Here is a 19,336-nt window from a genome sequence, read left to right as displayed (position 1 = left end):
TGTGCAGCAAAACAGCATTGGCTGTGATTACAAGCACAACTTCATTCTCAACACAAGGGCATTCTCACGTATCAATCTAGCATCTTCCAGCAACATGACCAAGGGAAGACAATGATTATATTTCTCAGGCTTCCTATACACTCACTATGCAGTAAAGTATATGTAAGCCTTACCAATCAGATGCAGCAGTCACTCCCATGTAACAGAACAAGACTTGCGAAGAAAGAGTATGTTGACCTGACTATCCAGATGATGATGAGAGCTTAGCTTCTATGACAACCCTTTAAAGCACTTTAGCTAAGGCATATCTAATGAATGTTCTCATCAGGAAGCTGTGGTGAGGCTCCTTTGGGAGAGCCTTTTCCTTTTTCCTGGTAACCCCTATCAGCAACCATGTCACAGTAGTCTCAAGATTTGTCAAAACTCTTTAAGAATTTAGGATAGACATCTCTATTTTTGATATGGATTTGTGGTTTTAGAAATCTTCCTATGTGTAGTTTATTTGGGAAATATGTCATCATAGTGATTATGACCTTGGTTGTCAGATATTAGTATAACATACCCAAGTCACTAGTTCCAAAGTGGTCTCTTGAGGGCTGAATGGAATACAAAGATGTCAAGACAACTGAAATGCTCTGAAATACGGTTCAGTTTTTGGAAATCTGGTAGTTTGAAGAACATGACAGGCACACAATTCCAGTCTCCAAGTTTTTGTTCTCAGGAGTCATTGCTTCACTGGGCTTACCTTTCCTAGTGAGAACTAAGATAAATACTCAATTCCTCGCCATTTGTAGTTAAGACAGCAAGGAGAGGGGCTGGAAAGATGGTTCAGTCAATGCTCTTAACCACTCTTCCAGAGGTCCTGAGTTCAATTTCCAGCAAACACATCAAAGTCCAGTCACAGCGTGAGGGTGGTCCTGAAGTAAGGCAGGATTGGAAGTTGTGCTAATTCAATGACTCCAAGTCAGGAATGGATGCAAGCTGTCAGTTCAGGTATTCTCTGTTCCTGGGGATTCTCATCATTCTTCACCTTCCTTCTTCCTCATTTTTTTTTTAACTTTCTCCCTTCTCCTCATTCTTTTAAATTCAAGGTAAAGTGTGGCAATTTATAGTTCTATAAAGGACCATGTAGGCTTTTATGGACCTTGTGGTTATATTGTCTAGATCCTGTCCCATGGCCCCAAAGGTCAAGTGGAAGGCCTGTTTCTCACCCTCCACAGCCTCTTGACCACCTCCATTCCTCATTCCTGAGTACTGCATCTCATTCATCATGGAGTGATTAGTTCTGAGTAGTGGGGGAAGTGTATTCCCCAGAGAGAGAGATTGAAAGTAAAACAGAAGAGATAGCAGATGAGTTTCAGACCAACAGCAGTCATTGGCACTCATGGAGATCAATGAGTTGGTAATGCTCTGGGGCCAGGAACTGTCTGTCACACCTCCCCTCACACAGCCATGCCGGACATGGCACAACTACCCGGTAGCTCACGTCCATCTCTAATGCGATCCAATTCACTCTTCTGTTTTGTCTGAAGACAGTTAAAAGAGTGCTCATATTTAATAGAGAACGTGACAAGTACAAGTGTACTGTGAGCCAGAGGACTAGTTGGTGTCTGGTGGTTTGAGTGTGAATGTAAAATGAGTGTTACATGTTTAAACACTTGGCACCCACTTGGTACAACTATTTGGGAAGGATTAGGAGGTATGGCCTCATTGGAGGAGGTGTGTCACTGGGGGTGGGCTTTGAGGTTGCAGAAGTCCACACGATTCCAGCTGGCTTTCTCTCTCTGCCCTTTGCTTGTAGATCAGACATAAGCTCTTGGCTTCTGTTATAGTGCCATGCTTTCCACCAGGCTCCTGACCAAGACCATGGATTCACTCTGAACACGGCCCCTATTAAATGCTCTCTTTTATAAATTTCTTCATCATGGAGTCTTTTCAGAGCAATAAAAAAGTAACCAGTGCATAGTACCAGGTCCTAGGCAAGCTACTCTACTGCCTACAGATGCAAACCCTCAGCCTCTCCGGATTGTTTTCCTATACACAGCACCTCAAACCAGAATGCATCACCTGAACCAAATACCAGTTGGATCAGTTTGAATTAACAAAAATTTTAGATAGTTCTAATTCATTCCTTTTATAGAACAATGCAAACTATCTTCCCTTGAAGTCACACTTCACAGTAACAGTCTGTTCTTGACTGGCTCATTACAGCATTTACAATGTTAGGAGAAAATGTTCTGTAGAGTGAAAAATTATAAAGACCATTTTATAAACTATATATAGGCTTTTTTTTTTTTTTTTAAAAAAAACCCCTAGACCTGAGCAAAAGAATGCAGGTTCCAGAAAGCATAACTGAATGTAAGATTTCAGGCCTTCACTGCCCCGGGATATATTACATTATCTCTGAGTCAGAGGACACTTGCTAGATTAACATTCCTCAAGCCTCAGGGAAAAGAACCCACCTGTGGGTGGGGAAGGCCCAAAGCAGGAAGACACATTCCTGACCACAAAAAAAAAAAAAAAAAAAGATGCAAGTCATCTAGGTGGGGTTGAGAAGTTAGTAGCCATGAGGACAGGGCAAGTGACAGGATAACAACTGAGAAATAGTTGAGCTAGTGACAGGGCAAGACTACATTTTGAGAATACAGAGTATTTTCCACATAACCCTGATTCACTTAGATTGCGTTCCTCTAGAATTCTCTATTTTTATTGTTATATTTCCTTAGCAACCTTTCACCCCCTCCTCACTCTCCAGGTTTGTGGTTTCCCCCTTTAAAAGCCCTTCTCAGACTGACTGGCTTTGTCAATTCAACTCCTGCGTGAGTGAACCGAACTGACCTTGGCTAGCCAACTCTCCCTAACAAACTTCTGCTGATTGCATCCAGGCACGGTGTCCTGCGATTTTTGGGTGGCCGTGATTTCCAGAGACTTGAGTAAGGGTCTCCCAAGTTTGGGGGTCTTCAGTTCAACAAATACTCAATGAAGAAAGGAACTAGAAAGAAGGAAATATGTTAAAAATGGTTTTAAAAGATTGTATTAGTTAAGAGTTTTACTTCTGTGAACAGACACCATGACCAAGGCAACTGTTGTAAGGCCAACAATTTATTGAGGCTCGCTTACAGGTTCAAAGGTTCAGTCCATTATCAAGGCAGGAAGGAGCATGGCAGCATCCAGGCAGGCATGGTGAAGGAGGAGCTGAGAATTCTATATCTTCATCTGAAGGTCAGTAAGACTTGTCCCCACGTAGTTAGGAAGATCTTAAGGCCCATGCCCACAGTGAGGTACTTCCTTTAACAAGGCCACACCTCCAAATAATGTCACACCCTGGGCCAAGCATATTCAAAAGATCACAAAGAATCACAGTAAACAACTCCAAATGTATGCTAAGATAGTCCATGAACCAGGAGCCTCTCATCCAAAAGATTTGGTAAAGGTGCCCAGAGTGGTGACATAGTAATTCAGGATATGGAAGGAGAATTCCAATACTGAGCCCAACTTGGACTATGTAGTTAAGAGTCCATTGCAAAAAAAGGAAGCTCCGTGGAACTTTGAGTTTACACATGTGCACATGCAAAGCACACATCCAACAAAACCCTTCATGTTTAATAAAATCTGCACTGTCTTTTTAGTATTCAATGATTATATGCCTTCATAATAAAAGGCTGAGCCTTTGGACCATCACTTTGACCTCTTGCTCTTCTGTATCTGCATGGAGAAAATGAAAACAGGGACTCCTCCTTCTATAAATTCCTAAATGGTTCCCTTTTGAAATGGAAGTTCAGCAATTCATCTTCTTGGACTTTAAACTTACTCCAAGCCACGCTGTGCACCTGAGGCAGACTGATGAATCTGTTCTACCCATGAATTTGTGTAATTTAATCTGTAATAAGTCTATAAAGGAATGTCTAAGGGGCAGCTGGACTTTGATGTATAACACAATGTGGCTAGGAAAAGTTGAAGTTGTAGGATACAGACTAAGGAGATGGAGCAGCATGTAAAACCATTTGCTGTACATGCCAGAACCCAGATAAAAATCTGGATACAGTGGCTGCATCTGTATTCCCAGCTCTCCTAAGAGGATACTGAATGCAGACAAGAGAATTGGCTGGAAGCTCAAGACCCAACTAAGCATGAAGTATTATGCAAGCACCCTGACAGGAACAATGAAACCCCACCTGGAAGAGCTACTGTGGGTTGTCAACCAGACCATGTGTGGAATGAACTATAATCCAGGAATGAAGGGCATCCCTGTGATCCAGATCTTGAGACAGGAAGACACACCTTTAATCTGGGCCACACCTTCTGCTGGGGGCCTATATAAGGACAATGGAAGGAAGGTTCATTCTTCACCTGCTTGCCCTTGTCCTGTTAGCATATCTATTTCTTCACTGGCATCAGACCCTCTTCTTCAGGATTCTTGCATACACATAAGACCAACTAAGTCACCGAGCCTAGTGGGACTAACTACTACATTTCGGACTTTCCATTCACAAATGGAAATTGTTGAATTAGTTGGACTATAGTCTATTAAGTCATTACAATAAATTCTGTGTGCTTGTGTGTGTGTCTCTCTCTGTCAAGGGAGGGAGGAAGAGAGAGGGAGAGATGCTAAGAGAACCCCAATACATAATTGCAAAAACAAAAACAAACCAAGTTGGAGGAAAACCAACTCCCAAAAGTTGTCTTTTGACTTCCATACACATGCAGGTAGCACTTCTACTCATATACCAAATAAAATTACTTAAAAATAGCAACACAGTGTGGTTTACATGTACTGTTCTTTAAGGGTTTCAGATGGATTACAATGTTAATCTTCATGGCCAATCTAGTAAGTACCTACTTCAAGCACATTTTACAGATGAGAAAGCATGTCAGTCATGAAGGTGGAGCTGAGCAGACAAGCCAAATATGCTACATCTGGAGAAAAGATACCAAAGTCTCTAGGTATCTCACATAAAGGCCAGTTTAGAAACTGTACACTGACACTGCTTTGAAGAACACATGGAACTGCTAACAGTGGGTATGAGGAACTGGTTAAGGCTTAGGATCAGATCTGTTCTTACATTTTATATTTTCGTTTCTTTGTATGCATGGCCTGCAATTAACTGAATGCCAAAGACAGCCTCACCCCGACTTGTGTCAGCCTTACACAAACAAGCTCAGGGAGGAAAGCACATTCACTGTGATCATATTGCTCCCTATTAGGTCAGAGGTGAGCCAGCCATTTCATGTTTAAAATAATCCTAATGCAAATTTCAGGTACACTTTATTTTTTAAGTTAAGACTAACTTACATCTGTTACTATTCCTATCTGAACGACTTGACTTCAGTCCATGTCCCGTGTCTATGCTTATTACTGCATATTAAAATATATTAGCCAACCCAGCTGGAAATATTAAGACTATTACAATACAGGTTCATTTTCCTTACTTTGGGGCGGGGAGGGAGACAGGATCTCATGTAGCCTAGGCTGGCCTCAGACTGAACTTGAACTAAACTTCCCGACTCCACTTTCCAAGTGCTAGGATTGCAAGTATCCACCCACTCTGCTCACAGGCATGCTTGTGCAAGCTAGATTTGCTCTGATAACTCTGCTCTCTGTATCATATCCACCAAATACGTACGTGCTTGTCTGGCCCTCCTCTTTCTGCAAGTCTCCTCACATGACAATGGTATCTGCGACATGGGTGATACAAAGGAAAGCTTCTGGCAGTGCACTGGTGCTTTACTTTCCTGAGTTATGAGAGACTCTGGAACTAATATGTTTGGCTCTCAGGTTTGCACGAGCCTGTTTTCCCCATGGTAGTATAACTCAGCCCGTGCTTTTCATGGCCAGCAGGGTGGCATGTTTTAGGGCAGCCTACTCTGACAGTATACCAGTTCATTATTTTAAATGAAATAGTTGTGATTTTTTTTTCCAGTGGTGAATCCATCCCACTGATCTCAGTTCTTAAAAGTGAGAATTTTCCTTCCCACCTGATCATACAAACCCAACAACCAAGAAACATTAGTAATTGTCATCTGTACTTTACTAAACACTTTGTGTTTAATATATTTTAAATTATAAAGAAATTACAAGGAACTCCTAAAAAATTTAATACAAAAATATTACAAGTTAGGACAATTAAGCATAGGTAGATGACATTTAAAGAAGCATGCAGGGCAAGGTAGCATAGGGTTAACATTTTCACTGGTGACAGAGCCTTGGTACAGCAGAGAAAAGCACCACAAAACCAAGTGTCCATAATGGCTTTTCCTCTACTGTAAGTTTAAGATGAATATATAGGAAAAAAATAAAGCAGTAAACTTTAATCAGCTACATATTATAGTAGGTAAGAAATCTAATTCATGATAAAGTATGAGAACTATGAAATCAAAAGTAACCTCCCTGCAGTGGTGGCTCAATGAACTTCTGCTTAACTTCGGGCTCATATGGACTCTAATCCTTGGCAGCCCAATGCTTTCTGGAAAAGTGTAAAAACAGAACGCCATTAACAACCTATGCCATGCAATAGAAATGAACCCCTTGAAAACTAAAGGTTGTTAGCTTTAGCAGTTGTGAGGGCAGGACAAGGCTATAGCTGCCTGTATCTACCAAGGAAACACAAGAAAGGCAGAGGGCATAGAGAAGGCAACTTGACCAAGAAAACCAACTATAAGAGTTGAGAGTGAGGCTATATGGTGCCTTGGGATGTTCCTCATCAGTTGCTAGGTTTGTAGTGCAATGAGGTACGGGTGGAAACCACTGTAGTATGTTTGGTTGGCACAGCCAGGAGAGCAGCAGAAGGAAGAGCTCCTGCACTGAAAGCCCTCAGCCACATACTTGGTATGCCTTGCTTGTGCCACTGGATGCTAAACTAACAGTGAACCTGGAGTCTTAGTTCATGTGTAAAATCATCTAAATAAACTATCAGTATTTCAAAATCACTCAGGAGCCATCATCATCCTTAGCTGATTACATGCTATTATTTAACAAATATAGAAAATAACCCCTTCATTTTAAAAAATCTTATCCCCTGCAAGAAGTAATAAAATAGCAAAAACTTTAATTTCATCTATGGGCTTCTTTAAAGTATACATCTTGGAAACAATGTTTATGAAAACAGTGATTCCCATGGCAGTTATATTCACTGGAGATGGTAAGAGCTAGGACAGAGAGGTTGGAGTAGGGAAGACTCTTGGAGCAAACTCATTTATTCTACACTCAATAGTGGGGGATGAAAGCAATTGAAATGTAAACAGGAAATTGTAAACAAACACCATCCCTCTCTGTACTTGACTAAATAGTCTATACAAACCACATAGATATCAAAGGCTTTATATATGTACACAGCCAACATAATATCAAAATATATTTTATTCTGGACCTCTTTCAGATCTGATTCAAATTACAGTTGTCAAAGCAATACAATGCAAAGGGAAAACTGGAACAACAATACACACACACACACACACACAAAATGTGCCTGGAAAGGGTCAAAGGGTCATTGGGGACAAATCACTGTGATGTAGAACCAAAATACATCCTAAGTGTCATTGACATGGTCCAGGAGAGATCGAGACCTGTATCAGTCTTCCTTACACAATCATGAAAATTCAACAATCAAGTTCTTAAGCATGTACAAAAAACTGTCACGGGCTGGTTTACACATCTACAACAGCTTTAAGGTTAACTGTGGAACTAACGAAAGGCTGCAGACGTCATCACCCAGTGCTAAGGTAGGCTCACAGAATTAGACCCAAAGGATTTGCAAAACTCAAATAAAAACATTATATATAGCAACAATGTCAAAGTCAGGAAAGAGAATCACTTCTGTATTTAAGGATGGCAGAGATACACAATGAAGTCTGTTTGTTTGTAATGAGATGAGAAAAGCACACCAGATAGAACATGCAGAATGTTTCCTCAAACTTATCCAGAAATTCCAAAGAAAACATGAAACACCTGACTAGGTTAAAGAAAGAAAAGAAAAAGCCTACTTATTCATCCTGCTTCAACACTGTCACAGAAGGACAGAAATAAAGACTACGATGGACACCTCAGAACTGCTATAGACACCGGATTCCAAATGAGCGGATTAAAAAAATGTGAGCACTCCTTTTTCTCTCCTACATTTGACTAGGATTGTGTATTAAAAGACTGATATTAAATGTGACACTTCAGAGCTATTACTGATCCCTCCCTGATGACTTCAGACAAAAGGAGGGAATGAAAAACAAACAGAAAACCACCCCCAGGGTCTCTGTAGGCTGGCTGCTAGCCTCCATATGCTAGCTTTTGCTGCTGTGCCACGATGTTGGTCCACGGAGGCAGGATTTCTGCAGCAACTGTGCAAGTACCGCTCTGAGCTCCTGAGAATCCAGCTTCTGTGGAAATGTGCAATGCGCTTACAAAAATGTAAATGATATTTAAAAGAGCAAGACAGCGCTGTCTGAGATGGTTTTCCTATGCATTCAGTAAAACTTGTCGGGTGTGCTTGCAGAAGCCTGGTCAGCCGTGATTCCTTTAAATAGCAAAAGGCCCAGTCCTCTGCGGGCCTCTGCGCCTCATTCATAGTTTACATTACTCTTTTAACAAAATCATTCTACATAAACAGATAGCTCCTTAAAAATAGTACTCTTTCATTAAATCTGATCGACAGAAAGAATCTTAAGGAAAAAAAAGGAGTGCTTTATAAGTGAAAAGTACAAATCTTTGGCCTGTCTCTTGACATTATGTCAAAAAGCAAAAAACCCTTCATGTGATTCAATCTACTGATTACTTTTTGCACCATAATTTGTTTTTGTATACCACAAAAGGAGGCACTTTCAGTATCTGTAAGGGTGTTTAATCCTAAAACATACTCACCTAGAGGATAACTCATGAAAACAGAATTTGCTACACTCTAAGACCTATTCCAGTTACCACTCCTAAATCATTTGAAAGTCAAATGATATTACCTGATCAGGGAAAACAGGAGTGGGGTAAACCTAAGTCCCCAGGGGTCTCCTGCATGGAGTACACTGGTTCCTTCATGCCTTTCAAGGGTGGCAACTGCTCCCTCCAGTCTACTTTAATCAATGATAATCATTTAAGCCTCCTATTGTCTTCCTTATAGTAGCATATATATAAAACAATGATCTAAATGAACATCATAGAAAGACTACTGGACTCTGGATCTTCAGAGCCAATCCTCAGAAAAAGACAAGAAGGAAAGTGAGAACCCCATGACAGCACTTGACACACCCAAGTGTGGTCTCCGGTGATCATCTGACTGCTCGGGTGAAGACATGGTGTGGTGTCTGTGGAGCAGCATTGTGGCACGTCAGCAGGCTACAGTGACAGTGAGAGCAGCAGCAAAGCACACAGTCCTACGCTCACAGAGAACCAACCTAAAGGTGGATGTCTTCCGCCACATCTGCGCATGTCTTCCGCCACATCTGCGAGGGAAAGACCAGAGGCTTTGGGACAGCAAAGCTCTGCACTTACCATCTATCAGACGATCTACCACAGCTACTGTGCTGCAGTAAAATAGCCAAAGAAATATGAAGAAAACCAACAACAATAACAAAACAAACCAATAAACATACGCCCAACAGAAAGCAAGACACTATCAAAAAAGTCAGCTGTCATTTTGGCAGCTGTATTTCGGGAATTTGTGACTGTCTTTGAATCAGCTGGGAAGAACAGTCAATGACTGTATGCAAATGAATAAAATGTCCATATCAAAATACAAAAGCACTATCAACAATCACCTCTGACTTTCAGGTTCAGATTCAGTGCAATTGACAAATGCATCGCTGAAGGAAATGCAGCTTAGGCATACTCAAAACGTTTGTGTCTATTCCTGGGAGCACATTTAAAAATTATTGCACAGTTTTTTTATTTTTATTATTATTTTTTAAACAACAACAGAGGCCAACAGATGTGACCCCCTTGCAGTAAAAGCAAAATCTCAAGTGCCAGACACTCAACATTTTAGAATTCCTACAGAGCCACAGAGCAATGGGTTCTAAATATCTCAATGTGATCAAACCCTAAAAACACCTGGCACAAACCATAGATGATGGCCTCTCTGGATACAGCTCTTAATATTATTACAGTATCATAGTCCCCACTGACAACAATGGGGCAGATATAACGAGATATGGTAAAATTTAAGTGTATTCATCCTCTTTACCAAAAGCAAATGCCACCCTACCTTCGTGAAGCCAAGACCTGCGTCAATCAACGCTGTTTTGTAAAGAGCAAGGCAGCAAATACAGAGCATCCGAGCTGCGGGGCTGGGTTAGAGCCTCTTCGTAGAATACAAGGTGGGATTCAGGAGTCAAAGGCCTCAACTATCGACACAAATAGTGTTATAAATTTGCTAAGTAATTTCTTAATTAAAAATTTAAAGATATAAATTTGACAACTGTTCTTTCTCTTCAGAACCAACATTCCTGGGTTCTTTTGTTAATATCGACTGTCCTGTTAACCACCTTTACAAACACAGCCTCTGGTGAACATTTGTAGGTATATTTTACTTTTAGCTGAACATAAGAGATCTGATTGGATACCTATATCTTTAAAAAAAAAATACTTGATATAATTGAGAGTAAAAGACATGATATAGTAGTGATTATTGGAAAACCAGCAGCTTAGATCTACAGTGCTTGACAAAGTGCAGCTTTGGCGCCATAGATGCAGGCAGAGGGCTAGCCTCAGCCACACTTCTCCTAAATTCTCCATCACTGCTATTCAAAAATACCTCAAAGCAAGCCTTTAAAAACTGTTTTTAAAACTAAGGTAGCAAACATTTAGCCATGTACTGGCAGTGTTATTATATGCTGTAATCTTGCTTTGTAAAAAGAAAACTAACATGAGAGATTTATTAATACTGGAATCTGGTTACATTACATATTTAAGCTTCTATACAGAATGATGGACACTTTGCGAAGCTAATCCTTATCCAGAAAGATTTTAATCTCTTAAGAAACAAAGTAAAACAGACAAATGGTAAAATAAAAAATAAAATAAAAGCCCCAAACTATGTTGCTCCTTCTCACAATAGTGCACATTTTAACCATAATTTAGTTATGGCTACAAAACATCAGAAGATTTTTTTTAAAGTCTCTTCTTTATGGTATTTAATAAAAAAAAAAAAAAAAAAAAAAAAAAGGTTGTGCCCTTCTAGTCTTTAATTGGCAGAAATATGTCCCCCAAAAGAAAACTATTGTATTAAGCACTCACACTCGCTCTCTCTCTCACTTTCTCTCTCTCTCAAATACACACACACACACACACACACACAAAGAACTAAAACAAAAAACCCAAAACAAAGATAACATAACACCCTTTGCTGATTCGTCTCAGAGAGTGGCACGCCGGAAGTCATGGAGTTTCCTATTATTCCAATTCCCTCCAAAATATGCGCCTATTGAGTACATGCTCTGGGAGCCACCAAATGGACCAAACATCTACCTCTTCCAAAAAATGCAGTAAAATATTTTTAAGATTTTTTTCTTTGTTGTTTAAAAGGTGAGGGGAAAAAAAAAAAAAAAAAGCAAGAAAATGATTCACTCCCTTACTTCATGCATCCGTAATCTAAACCAAAACAAACTTGGAAGCAAGAACCAACTACTGCCGCAAGCTTTTGTTAAGTCCATGTTCTCTGTACATACAAACTGCGCACTACTGAAGGGGAAAAAGAACATAATCCATGGTGTCTGCTGATTCAAAGGGGAGAAACAAGGCTATCATTAATATTCAAACAAGGCTGTCATTAATATTTAAAACTGGGACATGTGTGGTTTGCTCTTATACCGCATATTCCTTCTCTTGTGGTTTTCATATCCAAACTTCTAAATGCTATTAGGGGCACAGCAGGTTAGATCCCAGCACTTGGTGAGCAGAATTCACAAGCTGGGATGAGACTGTCGTCTTCAGGGTACAGCTGTGTTCATATATACTGCATGTATATACTTCTCTTAGATTTGGATGTAGTGGACTGGCCATGGTTCAAGTAGGACTATAGCAGTATGTGGGTCAGGGATAGTCTTGTGGCTATGTACACATTCATAGTCGGTCCATGGCTTCCAACTAGTAACGCTATTTCCGAAGGTCTAAGACACAAACCTGTAAGAGATGACAACAGTCAGCCAGTATCAAGAAATCTACCTTACACTGCAAGCTAAGCTTCTATGAAGAGTACAGTGTAATTTACAATCTGTTTCTAAGATGCAAATTCATAAAAATCAAAGTAACAAATCCTGGAAGGAAACCTTAGCTGAAGGACATCAGGTCACTGTGCTGTGATGTGAGCCCTCCTGAGCTATATTAACTAAGAAATGCCGCTCTAAGTTTTAGTAATCAGTCTTTATAGTCAGCAAAAAGGAGATGGTAAACACAAGAGAGCAGACTGTTTCTAACTCTCTCTCTCAGGTTTGAACAGAAGACACTATGGGGCCATCTCATCCAGCAGCTCAGCTTTCTCTCTCTAGCTTTCACTGCTTTAGAATGGTAGAGGCTACACGGTAACGACATCCTGAAGGTCAGTACCAAATATCTCCCGGCAGAAATCAGCCTCCATCCTTCAACCTCCAACATCCCTCTACTGCGAGGAGAGTCGGGGAAAGGGCCTTAAAAATGCCACTTAGCAAGAGATACTTCATGACGTGTAATCCCACTAATAGAAGATTTACATTGAAAATTGCTCATTACTTGTTTATAAAGACAATTTGACAAAGTCACTCCTAAGTTTTACTTATATAAATATAATGGGCATATTTAGCATACAGCCTAGGGAGGGGTGTTGGGAATGGTGTTGATACCTTAACCAAAATTTGTTAGTTTGTAAATATGAACACGACTGTGAACCTAACATGTCCCCTTCTCTTTAAAAATTCATGTGCATACTCACTGAACCATCCGAAGCACTGGCTCCAACTTTGTCTCCTGCTGCATTCCAGCAAACTTCAAAAATCCCACCTGTTCCCCTGTAACTGTGAACTAGAGCACCTGTCTAAAAATATGAAAAACAGAATCCTAAGTATCATCATAGAAACCTGTCATGTGGGAAAGGGAGTCACGAAACCCCATTCCCACCTCCACCCCTCCTTGAGGATCTCTAAGTAGTTCATGGTTGCTGGAGGAGGAAGAGAGATTTTCTTCAGTGGTGTACCCACTAATAAGTTGTGCTCCCATAAGTAACTCTATTCCAATCCCCCAGATGCTGTTAGACAAAGAGAACTAAATGGGAGGAGGGAATCCATTGGAGTGTGACAGAGAATGGTGGAGGAGGGCTGCTCCAAGTGCACTGTATCATTTATAAGCATATCATGATAAAACATGTTATTATGTATAGTTACTATATAGTAATTTTTAATTGGAAAAGACTGGGAAGAGAGGAAAAGGGGGAGTGAGGAGAGAACCTACTTAAGAGGCTACTACAGAATTATAGTAATCCATATAAACAGTATAAATAATTAATTTAAAAGGCAGTATGTGGGCTCAAAATGAACGGTCAAAGACAAAAGAATATATAAATAGACTGGGCCTGAGAATGAGTCAAAAATATGATCATGCATTAATTTTCTAACAATCAGAGGTGGGACTTGGTTTCATATAACAATATAAGCAGGTTATAAACCTCTAGTAATAATAATTCTACAGTAACCCTTTCACAAATGTTATCAGACTATCCTCAAAGGATGGTTTCAGCACAAACTGCTTTCCCAGTGTTGGTGACCATTCCTGACAGGATTTTAGCTTCTTTGAAATAATACCTACAACGAACAGTGGGTGTAGAACATGAAGGACACTTTGTTACTAGAAGGCACATGCATTCTGCCAACAAAAAATGCATCACAAAGACAAAATGTAAAAATTAAAAAAGACATTGTGTTCTTGCTGTTTACAGCATGTTTCCTAGAGTAGTGGGCGTAGTCCAGAGGCAGTCCAAAGAAGATAAAGGAAGAATAGGTGGACATAGTCCTCTTAAAAGATGTTACGGAAGTTCCTTAAAAATGTGTCTAGGAATGTGAACAATCCCATTCTCTTAGCTGAATTCAAGTACAGCTATTTTATTCTTTCAACAAATCCAAAACTTTGCCTGTTATAGAACTAAATTCAGACCAGAAATGTACTATTCTGTGAAGCAGCAGGGCAGAGGGCAGAGGACGCACAGTGGCAGCTAGATAGTGCAAAGTGCATGGGTAGTTCCTGTTCAAATCCAGCCCAACATCAGGTGTAAGCCACACATGAAGTGTGATCAGAAATTTGATTGAAATTTGAAAATTTTTTGTCCTTCTTAAGAGTTTTCAGGATTGTAGACTAAGAAAAATCTGAGTAGAGGAAAGGAAAGAACAGTCAGTCCAAAGGAAGTGAGTGGGACAAACCCAGTGAACCTGCAGACCTACCACTGGTGGATGAATACGGGATAAAACAAATGGCCACCAGCCTGCCCAAAACTACCTATCTACCTACCCACCTTATAAGAACAGGTGCCAATCTATCTCCAAGTTCATACAGAACAATAATGAACCCAAACAAGTCTAAGTAGGCAGAACTATGAGAGAGAGGGTTAGTGGGTCACATCATCTGACCTGTATGCTAGAATGCCTGTCATACCCACAGGAGGCACACTGTGATCGACATGAAGGAATGAAAGCAAAGCCTGAATTTATCACCAGATGCCATCTACCATTTCACACTCAACTTTCAAAAGGTAAAACAGTTCAAACCAGCAGACCGATGACCATGTACCTTATGTGAGCTTCATGTCACTAAACAGCAGACCACTGACCATGTACCTTAAGTCAACTCCATGTCACTACAGTTATTATGTCACAATGAATTCCCACTGGAAAGTCTTCCAAATATTTAACAAGTACAAAGACTATGTATTTATTGAAAAGATAGACAGACAAGCAGATATAGCACATTCCTGGGTAATGAACACAAGGTAACCTGTAAACTTAGGGATCAAACAAATCCAGAAACCTACTACTATTTATTTTGGGAAATGCTGAAGACTAAAGTACCAAGAACAGAAAATCTGAAGACTGGCAAGGATCAAGACACATCCTGTGGACAGTGAGTAGGCCTGTGACTGTGGATTCAGCTATGCACAGAAGTACTGACAGTACAAAAGAGGACTGGGGGCTAGAGATGCAATTCAGTACAGGGCGCTTTCCCAGCACCACTGAGGGCTAGAGATGCAATTCAGTACAGGGCGCTTTCCCAGCACCACTGAGGTCTGTGAGGCAAGGAGCAAGCAGCAAGGCAATCATGCACACAGATTACAAACTTGGTCCATGTGATAACAGTAAGGGGACCACGAAGGATTCCAAGACAACTGCCTACTAATGCATAAAGATAATTTTCTTTCCAGACCTTACACCACACTGACCAATACCAGAGGAACCACAAAATCAAGCTTAAGCACTGTATCATAGATCCCAGAGACACTGTATATCAACAATACATAAAGCTATAATTTAAATTTAAATTATAATTTAAAGCACTTATTTAAAAGAGTGATATAGTAACTTCCCCATGAAGCAGCTGGAAAAAAGACCACTGTGATCACAGCCAAGACACAAGAATGCCCAGAATACACAAAGAACACAAAGAGCGGGGAAGCTGGGCTGTATCCACTCCAAACACAATGTACAACTTAACACAGTAACTAAGAAAGGACAAGGGAATCCTTGCCATCCACCAAATCACAGAAACATTTGGCAGACTGAGAATTCAGGAAAGAGGAAAAATGGAAGTGCAAACTGGTGTGGGTTATCTTGGTAGGAGTGGGGCATGAACACTTCATGAACCCATAGTTTCCTTTGTGAGTATCCACAAACAAATACACACATACACACAGATGTGCACACTGAACAAATGGCCATACAAGAATTAGAAAATGTTTGATTCCTTTTTTAGAATATTATATTTCACCAATAATAAAATAAATCAAACCACTATTTTAGACATCCATAAACTCCTATGGTTATAAAGCAGAAATTCTTTTGGATTTTACTTTTAAAAACTAGCATTTAAACTAAAGAACATCATTATGGCACTCTGTACATACTTTGCTTTTATTAACAAGCCTGTCTCCTGCTCCTCTTTCTGACCCTTTGCCCACCCCTCCCTTCACTTCCCCCAGCTGCCATGCCAGCCTCATGTTGTCCTCTTCCCCCTCCCCCCGCTCAGCATTAAGGCTCTTCCCTAATCTCTCTCTTAAACCTGTCTGTAGTTTCATGATGTGTACTCCAACTTACATTAATAAACGCTAAGCTGCAGGATACTCATCACAGAAAACATGTATTTGTCTTTCTGAGTCTGGCATATTTTGCTTAACAATACTTTCCAGTTCCTCTAGTTTTCGTGTAAAACATCATGGCTAATTTTTCTCTAAGGCTACCTAACATTGTGTGTACACATTTCCTCTGCTCTCTTCATTTATCTGTTGATGGTCATCTTGAATAGTACAGAATTTTTAACACTGCATAAGTCAGCTTACATACTGAAGTACATAAGGATCCTCAGCTTTACTTCCCATAATAATGTAAACTTGGAACCTCACTGAAATATCTTCCTCTACCTAGAAACCGGACTCCAGCCGAGTATGAGCCAGACGCAGGGTGCTTTGTGCAATAAGGATGAAAGAGAAGCTAGGAAGAAAAACCTCTGCTGGCCATGAAGGCAAAGATGGCCAAAAGCTCCTTGTTATGGACCTTCTTGAGTCATCGGATATTCAAGTTAATGAAAAATACTCAAATATGATGGTTTATAGCAAGTAACTCATCAAATAAACTACGGTGAACATCCACTCTACACCAGGGAATGGCTGCCTACAATGTATTAGTATGCCCTACACTAACAAAGACCTGAAGACCACAGTGGGCGGTTCACGAGGCACAACAGAAAAGCTGTAAAGTGTAAGCAAAAGCAGCATACTGGGGCTGGAGATGACTCAGTGGTTAAGAGCACTGACTGCTCTTCCAGAGGTCCTGAGTCCCATTCCCAGCAACCACATGGTGGCTCACAGCCATCTGTAATGGAGTCTGATGCCCTCTTCTAGTATGTCTGAAGGGAGTAACAGTGTACTCATATACATAAAATAAATAAATAATTTAAAAAAATAATAAAAAAGCAACATACTGGCTTCTATTGTGAGGCAGCTCTTTACTGTCCCTGAAAAGGCAGTGAAGCGTTAAGTCACTCAGGAGATCTCGTCCTCAACAAATGTCAAGTTCACCATAAGCTTGTTCATTTTATATCTATTATGCTGTTCAAGAATAAAAGAGTAAAACCAGAGATCTATTTCTAAATTGACTTTGCACATAAAAATGCAACTTTCAATCAGTGTTGATTCAGCTATAAAGTGCCTCAAAGTGCTCTTAGACTATTAAAACTAAGCATTAAATTGATGTCACATAAAGAAAAACAGAAATATAAGTAAATAGGTACATGCTTCTAACTTAGTAAGTGCAGCTTAAATTAATGGGACATACCTGTGTGTTCCAGATGTGCACACACTTGTCAAAAGAACCACTTGCCAAATACCTGCCATCAGGACTAAAAGCCACACTGTACACGGGCTCTTGATGTTTTGTCAAAGTATGGATGCAAATCCCCCGGTCTACGTCCCATAACCTAACTGTAGAATCAAAGGATGCACTGAAAATGGAAAGGAAAAACCATTTTATAAGTAATCAAATATTCTCCTTGCCTTGCCCCCATACTCTCACATTCTGCCAACCTAATGGGCTAGTAGATTACACTGCTAAAACCCAAGTGTTGTGGAAACCGGAAGGGAAACATGAAAGACTGAAGGAAGGGCTTGGCCTTTGCCCAGTCACTTTACTTCTAGCAACCCTGGTTATTAGTCCATGGTTCTGAACATCAAACTGATTATATTTTGGGATTTATCTCTTAAAAAAAAAAAAAAAAAGATGCTGATAGACTTTTATTAATCTATGCCCAGTTGATATGCTGTTAATTGAAATAGTTGATATGCTGTTAATTGAAATAGACAGTGTCACTATAGAGCCCAGGTTGATTCCAGGCTCACTATGTTAGGCACACTGGCCCAAGTGCTGGATTATAAGCATGTGCCAATAAGCAAAGCCTAACTATTGGGTTTTATTCATATTGGGTTTTATATCAATAGATATAAAAAAGGCATTAAGCCCTGAATTGTTTATAGGTTCCCATTGAAATATATTCCCCTCAGAATATGCTCCCTGTTTTCTACCATATTTTTCCCAAAATTTTTATTCATGAGAGACTCAAAAGGAAAACTGAAACAGACACATCACCTTGCTAGCATAAGGTTGGCATTTGGATTATTTGTCCCTGGTCCTGTTGGACTCCATTTGATAGTATAAATTTCTTTATTATGTGCTTGCAAATCATGGACACAGTTATCTTGCTTCATACTCCAGATCTAAATCAAAAGAAAAAAAATGTGGTAGTTTTCTGTAGAACAGATACTTTTAAAAGCACGATCTTTAAAGTTAAAAAAAAAAAAAAAAAAAAAAAAAAAAACCCACAGCAAAACATCAAGAGAATTACAACAAAGAAATGTAAAAGTAGTTGAATGTACTTAACTTTGATTCAGAAAAATGTATTAACTCTTCTCAAATATTCCTGAACTTGAAAGCTGAATGGACTAACTCATCTCAACATTTACAAAGTCCTTGATGGAGGGTTCCAGTCACTCAACAGGAGGGAGGGCACATGTATGAGTGATTTAGCATTGTGTGGGGCCCCTGGTTCAGTTCCCGATACACAAATACAAACACCAAAACCCAACTGTAATTCATTCACCCTCTTGAAATGTAGTAAGCAGCTAAAAGAACGTGACAGTACTCTGTAGCTCAGATGCTTACAGTCCTGAGAAATGAAGCTGAACACACAGTTCTAAGACTGTTTTTGTTTCCAAGCTTTTGGTACTGCTTAACCTGTCACCCTGTAGCCCTTGTCACATTTCTCTATCCACTGTGGCAATCTTCTTTACCTAGGGAACTCTGGTTCTTGAGGTTTATCATCCTACATAGCCTGCTGTTCATAACACACCACCCATTTCATTCCTGCTTTGAAATTCTCTGTGACCCAAATTTCTTTGTTGGGTGAAAAAAAGTTCCAGACTCTTCAGCTTGCAGCTCAATTTATGAAATAAGTTTCTCTGAATATTGGCATGCCTTCATAATATAAGCTTTAATGCATGTGCACGAGAAGAAAACACAACAGCAAGAAAACCAGTATAGTGGTATCGTCGTATACCCAGTGCTTGAGGATGTACAGGGTCTTAAATTCAAAGTCAGCCTGGGCTACATCATGAGATTATGGCACACAAAACCAAAAACA

The 19,336-nt window shown here is 39.9% G+C and overlaps 1 protein-coding gene across 4 annotated transcripts in view; it reads right to left on the bottom strand.

The window, feature by feature from the left end:
- Positions 1-7,339: 7,339 nt before the first annotated feature.
- Positions 7,340-19,336, bottom strand: part of Tbl1xr1 (TBL1X/Y related 1) — a 132,597-nt gene continuing 120,600 nt past the window's right edge. For 2 of the 4 annotated variants that reach the window (XM_076932189.1, XM_076932190.1), the window contains exons 12-15: positions 18,286-18,413; positions 17,479-17,644; positions 12,882-12,983; positions 11,822-12,097 (exon numbers count right to left, since the gene is read on the bottom strand). In XM_076932189.1, the coding sequence (XP_076788304.1) occupies positions 12,071-12,097; positions 12,882-12,983; positions 17,479-17,644; positions 18,286-18,413 (423 nt within the window). In that variant the 3' untranslated portion in view covers positions 11,822-12,070. Of the gene's footprint in view, positions 12,098-12,881; positions 12,984-17,478; positions 17,645-18,285; positions 18,414-19,336 lie in introns of all 4 variants that reach the window. The other 2 variants (XM_034499999.2, XM_076932188.1) reach the window with 2 other exon arrangements.

The sequence above is a fragment of the Arvicanthis niloticus genome, chromosome 4 (assembly GCF_011762505.2).
Source record: "Arvicanthis niloticus isolate mArvNil1 chromosome 4, mArvNil1.pat.X, whole genome shotgun sequence".
NCBI classification, from domain to species: domain Eukaryota; kingdom Metazoa; phylum Chordata; class Mammalia; order Rodentia; family Muridae; genus Arvicanthis; species Arvicanthis niloticus.
Note: the sequence above shows the minus strand (reverse complement) of the source record. Positions and strands in the feature narration are given on the sequence as shown.